General features: G+C 33.1%; 2 protein-coding genes across 2 annotated transcripts; one reads left to right on the forward strand and one right to left on the reverse strand.

Annotated features, from left to right (window-relative positions):
• Positions 1-2673, forward strand: LOC130935261 (probable calcium-binding protein CML22). Its single transcript, XM_057864939.1, has 5 exons — positions 1-185; positions 1481-1696; positions 1791-1990; positions 2065-2239; positions 2357-2673. The coding sequence occupies exons 2-5, from the start codon at positions 1501-1503 to the stop codon at positions 2446-2448; spliced, it is 663 nt and encodes a 220-aa protein (XP_057720922.1). The 5' UTR covers positions 1-185; positions 1481-1500; the 3' UTR covers positions 2449-2673.
• Positions 2674-2823: 150 nt separating this feature from the next.
• On the reverse strand, positions 2824-5283 carry LOC130935260 (receptor like protein kinase S.2). The gene has a single exon (XM_057864938.1). It carries the CDS (start codon positions 5281-5283, stop codon positions 2824-2826), a length of 2460 nt encoding a protein of 819 aa, XP_057720921.1.
• Between the last annotated feature and the right edge of the window lie 3889 nt (positions 5284-9172).

Consider the following 9172-nt stretch of genomic DNA (forward strand, 5'->3'; position numbering starts at 1 on the left):
CAAAGTAATGATGGCATCTCTCTTTTGGAATCCACTAAGCTTTCCCTTTTCTTTATATAATTCTTCAGCTCCTTACTTTTCCCACAAAATGCATACACTACGCAACACACAGAATACCATAGCCTACTTAGGACTCCTTTGCCTCTTCCAAAACTTGTTCTTTTCAGGAAACCACCACCAAATCTGTAAGAAGTTTTATTTTTTATTTTTTATTTTATATTTTGTGTTGCTTGTTAAATTCGTTCTCTTCATTGTTATTTACATCCCATGTTGGATTTGGAATTCAGTGACAACTCACAAAAAGTAAATGTATTTTATGTGACTTCTGCATGTTAAGTTACAGTTTACTTGATTCTTTTTCTTATTAGTATTTTTTTTCAGCTTTTCCTAGCGTTGGTCAATTATAAGAGAAAATCAATGATAGGGTGCTTATTAGTTCTTTCAGGGTTAGATAAATTTTTTATATTTGTAAAATTAGGTTCATGATTTTGGTCCGTGGAAAATGTTTCTTGTGGTTTTGGTGCAAAAAGAATTTTAAGAAGTAACTTAGTAAATTGGTCCCTACTGTCATACCATTTTTAAATTTGGAGATAACTACTGATGCTTTGAACCATATTTGTGAAGTTGTTTTCTACTTGGGAATTGGAATGATAGTGGGGACTACTTTCACTTAGTTTGGCTTTGAGGAATCTTTGGACCAAAATCACACAAAAAAAGAAACTTACAAGAATGAAAAACATGAATCACTGATTATACAGAAATATGTATATAGAGTTGTTTACGTATTTGTACTAAAATACTATTTTAATTGAGTAATGAATACACTATTCGAAATCCCTATTTTTGAATCTTATATCACAAATGGAAAGATGTGTATCACAAATGAAAGATGTAAATCAAATCAATTTCAAGTTGAAGAAATAATTGAATATTCATATTCGCTCATCAATTTATTCACTCCATCCTAGTCTGATAGATCCTCTGAAGAACTGATTAATCGGACGAGAATAAAGATAGAGTCCCATTTTACATATCAATCTCGACAACAATAAAATTTATTTATAGATCTTTTTTCATGTATTTGTTCTATTATAGAAACTTCTTAAGTAAAAGAAGGAAAACAAATGATGATGATATCTTTTACTAAGGGAATTTGATTGCACAAGAATGTCATTGAAGAAGGGAGCATAACTAGCTCTTTCCTCATGACTCAAAAGAGTTTAATGTTTCATCACTAAGTTATCACTCATTCATTGCAACTTTCCAATAGTTGAAATTACTTAGTTTGATCCTTTGCTAAAATTTTTGTTAAATCTTAAAAGTGGAACAATTTATTGTGTGTATTAGTGATGTTGATGATTAATCTTGATTCAGAAACATGATCCAGCCTATTATCTTTTGCTGAATTCACTTAAACTTCTTTGTTCCTTACTCCAAAAAGTGTCAGTCTAATGTGTTTTTTTCCCTTCCTTTTTCTTAGAAGTTTTCACCCAAAGAAAAATGGGAGCCATATGCTGTTGTGGAAGAAAGCCAAGCAAGGGGAACAGCCTGGATAGAAAGCTTGAAAGGAAAATAATTGAAATGAGGAAAAACAAATTTGGAAAATCCAAATTGAAATCTATTGATAGCGTAGTTATGCTGTTCCCTATGTTTAGGGAGAAACTGAAAACATTAAGAGGAATGTTTGAACAGTATGGTAAATTCCAACAACTTTCTAACTCTCTTTTCTTTATAAGTCGCACCTGTCAGCAAGGCAATACAAAACTGACATAGTTTATGTTGGTTCACAGACGAGGACTCAAATGGATATATAGACCCCAATGAACTCAAAAGGTTCTTAGAACATCAGCAATTTCATCTTCAAGAGGAGGAGTTTGAGACCCTTTTCCGTTATTGTGATATTGATGGAAGCAAAGGCATACAATTTAACGAATTTATTGTTCTTGTTTGCCTCATCCATCTCCTACAAGAACAACCATCCTTTGATAGTGTAATTGTCAGAAACTTACTATGTTTTCTTGATCTTGAAACTGATGTATGACGATTTCATTGTTTCTGTCTCAGTCATCAAAGGCAGAGTTAGCAAACCTTGGAGAAGTATTTGATACTATGATTGAAGTCTTTCTGTTTTTCGATAAGAATGCCGATGGGAAGATTAACAAGAAGGATATGGTGAAGACACTAAATGACACTTACCCTTTGGAGAAATCTCCATCACACATCACCGAAAAACGATTCAGTAATGTTTCCTTCTATGCTCCTTCTTCGTTGTTTCGTGTTCTTTTTGCCATTGTTATTGTTATTGTTATTACCTGCTTTGACATCCCTTTTTGGTTGTCTTCTCTCTTCCTTGCAGAAGAAATGGACTGGGACAATAATGGACAAGTCACTATCAGGGAGTTCCTCTTCGGTTTCATCAAATGGGTTGGAATTGATGCAGATGAATAGATGCATGATGCATTGTGTAAGAAGAGATATACTTCTAAGAGGATTGCTTTAATTTCTATCATGCTGAATGTTTGAGTGTAAAGTTTTTCATTTCCTTAAAAGTGTGTTGGATAGATACAGAATTTGATTGTGGCAATGAATCAAGAAAAAAAAAAAAGAAAAAGAAAAAGAAAAAGGATGTGTATAGATAGATATATATAGTCTGAGTCCTGCTTCATCACAAAGTAACACTGATACATCAAACTTTCTGTTATATACAACCTTCATAGACAATAAACTTACAGAATAGATAAAACATGGAGAGACAAAGAAGAAAGTGTATGTTTTACAAAATTTAGTTTCCATTTTGGTTACTCCATTGTGTTCTGTAACTTCTTACTGTATTCCTAGAGCTTGGATTCTCCTAATGAGTGACAAAGAAATTGCATTTCTTTCTCTCCATTCTTCCCTGCTCTCTTTGTTCGGTTCGACGAGTAAGCTGTCCTTGCCATCAAGGATGCTTACAATTTGCCTCATGCTTGGCCTTAATTGTGGGTCACAGCGGGTGCATGCGATTCCCAGTCTTATCAATCTCAGCAGTTCTTTCTCATTGTACTCTCCATTGAGTCTTTTGTCTGCTAATTCCTTCAATGGCCTTTTTCGCATCTCGAATTCATGAACTTTCTTCACCAACAGAACCTCCGGCTGCCTAAAGTCTACTGCCATCTGTCCACTTACAACTTCAAGAACCACAACTCCGAAACTGTAAACATCAGCTGCGGGCGTTGCTTCGCCGGATTCCACGTATTCTGGTGACATGTAGCCAAAAATGCCGCGAGCCGATTTGCTAGTGTCTGTGATTACATGGTGGCCGTGTTCATTCCTTGACAAAAACTCAGCAAGAGCAAAACAACCAAGTCTGGGATTCATATCTTGCTCAAGAATGATAGCTGAAGAGGTAATGTTTCTATGAATGACTTGCTCATCCCACTCCTCATGTAGATACAGAACTGCACAAGCAAGCGTTTTCGATATGTAATACCTGTGATGCCACTGAAGGACAGAAGAATCTCCGGATCTATGATTGTTATGACGGAGAAGCATTTGACTCAGAATTCTTCTAGCTGAGTAGTCATACACAACAAGCATCTCGCCTTGCTCGGTGCACCATCCTCGAAGTTGCACCAAATTCCTATGGCGAAGCCTTCCTAGATTCCGGAGTTCATTGGAGAATCTGTCACGCAACGCAGGGCAAGTTTTCATCCCGAGGCGTTTCACCAAAACATGGCAATTGCCATGTAGGATTCCATGATAAGCAGTTCCAAAGTCTAGCTCTGCCACCCTCCTTGAATCTGAAAAATTGTCTGTAGCTGAAACGATTTCCTTGAATGATATCTCCCTTGGCGTCTCCAGCACAGGAAATCGCCGCTGTTGATTGGTGCTCCTTGAAGACATGATCTCACTGATTCTGTTTTCGGCGGTTATGTATACGGTTTCCCCTGCAGCTGTGTGATAGTTATTCTCGGTAGCAAAGCTGTTGCCGCTTGCGCTGCTATGACTAGTCTCCGATGCGGATGACAGAGAGATGTATAGAGGGTGAGATTGAAACGAAGGGAGGGCTGGCAACTTGCATGACACGTCGGAAAGTGCTTCCACAGTCCATTTCATGCTGGGACGCAGCTGCGGTTCTTGGAGAGTGCAGAGAAGAGCAATGTGAATGAGATGCTGCATCTCTGAAAGCTTGTAGGAACCATCTGGAAGCCGTGTATCCCCTGCTTCCAGAAGCTTCCCTACATCGGAGAGTCTTCTCATCCAATCAAGCAAAATAATTTCATCATCTGGATAAGCCAGGTCTATGGCTCTCCTTCCAGAAGCCACTTCTAGAAGAACTATTCCGAAGCTGAAGACATCGGATTTCGAAGTAGCATTGCCTGCTTTCTGCAAGCTTTCAGGGGGGAGATACCCAATCGTTCCTCCGATTCTCGACGTGTCTCCCAAACGGAAATTGTCAATTCTTGTTGATATTTTTCTCGGCTTGAACTCAAGCTCATGTTCTAGCCACCTTGCCATGCCAAAGTCACCTAGTTTGGCATTGAAATGCGAATCAAGCATCACATTGCTGGTCTTCACATCCCTATGAATGATTTGAGTTTCCAATTGTTCATGGAGATAATGCAATGCCGCCGCCAAACCTTTCACAATTTTCACTCTGTGTTCCCAATCAAGAAGCTCAATCTTCGAATTCTCCTGCTTCCGGAAGAGTATACGGTCAAGGCTGCTGTTAGGCATGTAGTCATATACAAGATGCAACTGATCTTCATGAACACACCATCCTCTAAGCCTCACAAGATTCTTGTGGCGAAGATCCGCAACCGCCGTTAACTCTGCTTCAAAACTCTTCTCAAATTGCTTCCCTTTCCCCGCCAAGCAGCATTTAACGGCTACAATAGTTCCGTCACTCGGCAAAACCGCCTTGTAAACTTTTCCGAACCCTCCACTTCCAAGAACTTGCTCTTCGCTGAAACCTTTGGACCCTATGAAGAGTTCTGCATAGCTGAAAATCCTGGGGTTGTCCCGTCCTATCTTGGCTGAAACTTGCACCCCGTCCATGTCGTGAAAGGCGCCGCCGCCAGAACACTTCTCTTTCTTCACTCCATGCTTGCAAATTGTCCACCCTTTTAAGCCGTATAACTTCCTCAAAGAATCTTGGAGCAAAGAAACTACTTGCCTCCCACAACCTCTATGATGATGAGGAGCCTTGACTTGTTTCTTTGGTAGTTGAAAAGGCTTCTGATCAGGTTGATCCATTTCACCGGAATTTGGTGGAAGAACAATGCAGAGGTGATTGAGCTGCATGGCTATGGTTTTTTGGAGGGAGCTATGGATATGGAAATGGAGTTGAAAGATATATAAGAAAAGAGGCCCTTTTTGGTATATTGATTATGACGGCGTTGTTGTTTTCTCATCGTGGTGGTTGGGAATATTTTTCAACGCGTTTAGCTTATCCCCGTTGAAATGAATGCAGCTATCTCAGAAGTTGGAAGTTGGAGCCTACCTACTAGAAATATGTTTAAATATACAAATATATTATGATTGTGTGAATTTTTTTAGAATAATTCTCTAACATACAAACGCTTTTTTATATAAGTCTTTATAAATCAAATCTACCGCACGTTTTTACTGCATCTTCTTCTTCTTCTTTATTTTCTTTTCTTTTCTTTCTTGCCTTATATTTCTCTTTCTTCATTTACATGCTTTTCTCTCTATTTTCTTTTTTCGTTATTCTCGATTTTTATTGTTTTGTTTACTGCACCTTCTTCTTCCTCTTCCTCTTCTTCTTCTTCTTTTCTTTTCTTGTCTTCTCTTTCTCCTTTTTCATTTACGTGCTTTTCTCTCTGTTTTCTTTTTTCATTATTCTCGATTTTCATTATTTTTTGACATCAAGCTCTGAAATCGTTTTTTAAGAAAAAGAAGTAGCAGAAGATGAGAAGAAGAAAGAGAAAGAGTTCTGAATTATGCATAAGGTGTTCAACGAATTTTAGGTGTATTTCTTAAATCCTTTGGATGTAATTTTGTAATCCTTTGGTGTATTTCTATAATCGTTTGGGTGAATTCCTGTAACCGTTTAGATGTATTTCTGTAATCATTTTTGTAATTGTTTGGGTGTATTTCTGAAGTTCCATTATCTTCAAATTTGGCAAGAAACTCGTTTTTATGGAGGAGGAAGAAGAAGAATCGTTCATAATAGATGGTGAGTAGTGCGCTTTGGAAACAGGAAGTAGTTGAATAACGTGCGTTTATTTACTCTTGAATGTAGAAGTGTAATACGTGTGTTTTATTAGACTTGTGCCAACTTATAAGATTTGTAAGCCAAAAAGACTTGTATGTGTAGCAATCCTTATTTTTTTTAATATTAAATTATGGAATGTTATTTTGATTTAATAAAATTATAAATATTATTTTAAATTAAATCGTTATTAACAATTTCGGTGTATTTGTATACATTCATATATGTTATTTCATATATTTTTAATAAAATAATTTTCTATTAAAATATGTTTCGTGGAAAATAATAAATTTATTAGTAGAATAATCAATTTTTTTACCACTTTTTTGGTGTCAAAATAATTTTTTTTATTTAGTCTACTTAAATATTTTTAATAACTCTTTCTTGTTATTATTATTCTATTTCATAATCTCTAAAATACAATTTTTAAAATATTCTAAAATATATACACAAAATCTGTTTATTAGATATATATTTCAATATATCATAATTTATAAATTTTATTTATAATTTTATACTATCGTATTTTGTTTGTATTATACATTTCAATATATTTTTTATACTATAGAACACTATCTATTTAAAAATATCAGCAAACAAATAATTTCTCTCTCAAAATCCGTATAATTTGTTTATAAGAAACATCCGCACCAATAAATAAATAAGAACCTATTTTTCAATAATTGATATTATATGATAAAGTAAAAAAAAATTCTATTAGATAAAGATACTAAAACACATATACAAGTCAATATTTAAAAAAAATACCAACTTTACAAGATTTTGATATTGTTGTTTTTTTTTTTTGAATAATGATATTGAATTACATACAAATTACAAATATTTTTACACACGAGTCTTTAAATTTAACATTAATTTAGCTCTTTGCGCAATGTATGAGTTTTAGTCTAGTCGAAAATAGTTTATAAAAGTTTATAAGACTGAGAAATGTTAGACATTAATTAAAACTTATCAAATTTATCATGTCACTTTTTTTTTATTGAGATATAAAAGGTGTTTTTCATAAGCATGTGATCGGTGAATGGTATTAATATTATAATAGTTAAAGAGGCTTACTACACATATAATTTTTTTTAATATATAAATTTATATAAATTAGCTTAAACTCAACAAAAACAATTTTTAATTTAGATTGCGTGTAAAAATGTATTTTTTCAATTCTTGAATAACCTAAAAATCATTCTGATAAATGGTTCTTTTTCCTCAATCAAAACTGCAACACTCAAAATTTAAACAAGAATTAAAATCTCTGAAAAATCTCTTAAAATCGTCGCAAAAAGTGATGGAAGTTTCGAAGCTGAATTTGAAAAGAATTATGAGAAAATAAAATAAGAAGATGAAAAATAAGAAGCAGAGACTGATGAGAAGGAGGTAGAGAAAGAGTTTTGAATTATGCAGAACTCATCAGTATAAAAACACCGAAAATTCTTAAACAATACATATAAATATCTTCGTTTTATACCTAACTTTACTGCAGATACTCAAAAATGTTTCCTTTAATGTTGTATTTTTTCCTTCTTTCTTTCTTTTTTTTAGTTGAATGAATGTAAGTTCATCCTCTTTCAAATAATTTTGCAGCATTATGCATTTTTTCTTTTTCTTTGTTTGTTTGTTTTTTTTTTGGTTAAGAGAGTAAAACAAGAAAGAATTTGAGAAAATAAAACAAGAAGGAAAAGATAAATAACAAAAAAAGAAAAAAATTGTGATGATGGTGCAATAAAAGAAGAAGAAACAGTAGAAGATGGGGGGAGGAAGATAAAGAATTTTGAATTATGTGAGTACAAAAACACCGAAATTTTTAAATAATACACATAAATATCTTCGTTTTACACCAAAATTTGCTGTAAATACACAAAAATATTTTCTTTAATGTTGTATTTTTTTCTTCTTCTTTTTTTTCTTATTTCTTTTTTTTTTAGTTGAATGAATGTAAGTTCATCCTCTTTCAAGTAATTTTGCAGCATTATGTGTTTCTTCTTCTTTTTTGTTTGATTTTTTTGTTTTTATTCTTGTTAAGAGAGTAAAACAAGAAGAAACTTGGGAAGATAAAACAAAAAGAAAAAGATGAATAAGAAAAAAAAAAGAAGAAGAAGATGGTGATGATGATGAAAAAAAAAAGAAACAGCATAAGATGAGGAGGATGAAGAAGAAGAGTTTTGAATTATTCAGAACTTATCAATACAAAAACACCAAAAATTCTTAAACAATACACATAAATATCTTAGTTTTACACCAAAATTTACTACATATATACAAAAATATTTTTTTTTTAATGCTGCATTTTTTTCTTATTTCTTTCTTTCTTTTAGTTGAATGAATGTAGGTTCATCCTCTTTCAAGTAATTTTGTAGCATTATGTGTTTTTTCTTCTTCTTAGTTTGATTTTTTTTTTATTCTTGTTAAGAGAGTAAATTAAAACAAGAAAAAATTTGAGAAAGTAAAATAAAAGAAAAAAAATGAATAAGCAAAAAAATGATGTTGATGATGATGATGATGAAAAATAAGCAACAGAAGATGAAGAGGAGGGAGAAGAAGAGTTTTGAATTATTCAAAACATATCAGTATACATACACCGAAAATCCTTAAACAATACATATAAATATCTTAGTTTTACACCAAAATTTACTGCAAATACACAAAATTGTTTTCTTTAATATAGAACTCCTACATTACATTCAATTCAAACTATTAACGACGAACATCAATTTTCACAAACAAAAACAACATTATTCACATACAAAATCATAAACTACTAACGACAACATTAACTAGGATCGAACCACAGCTCAGCCACTTGATTAGATTCAAAACAATAATGCATTTCGTTCTGGCTCAATTGACAATCTGAATTTAAATCATTCATTATCTTCAACAACGGGATAATTGTTTAAAATTGATTTCAGCGCTTGATTTTAAAAACGTAGAGAACGAAAAAAA

The sequence above is a fragment of the Arachis stenosperma genome, chromosome 6, assembly GCF_014773155.1.
Source record: "Arachis stenosperma cultivar V10309 chromosome 6, arast.V10309.gnm1.PFL2, whole genome shotgun sequence".
NCBI lineage: Eukaryota > Viridiplantae > Streptophyta > Magnoliopsida > Fabales > Fabaceae > Arachis > Arachis stenosperma.

Excerpts from the sequence above, each read along its gene's own strand:
- LOC130935261 (XM_057864939.1), top strand. The coding sequence starts at position 1,501 with ATGGGAGCCATATGCTGTTGTGGAAGAAAGCCAAGCAAGGGGAACAGC. Across the intron at positions 1,991-2,064 it reads AACAACCATCCTTTGATAGT|TCATCAAAGGCAGAGTTAGC; the intron begins GTAATTGTCAGA and ends TTTCTGTCTCAG. Across the intron at positions 2,240-2,356 it reads CATCACCGAAAAACGATTCA|AAGAAATGGACTGGGACAAT; the intron begins GTAATGTTTCCT and ends TCTTCCTTGCAG.
- LOC130935260 (XM_057864938.1), bottom strand. The coding sequence starts at position 5,283 with ATGCAGCTCAATCACCTCTGCATTGTTCTTCCACCAAATTCCGGTGAA.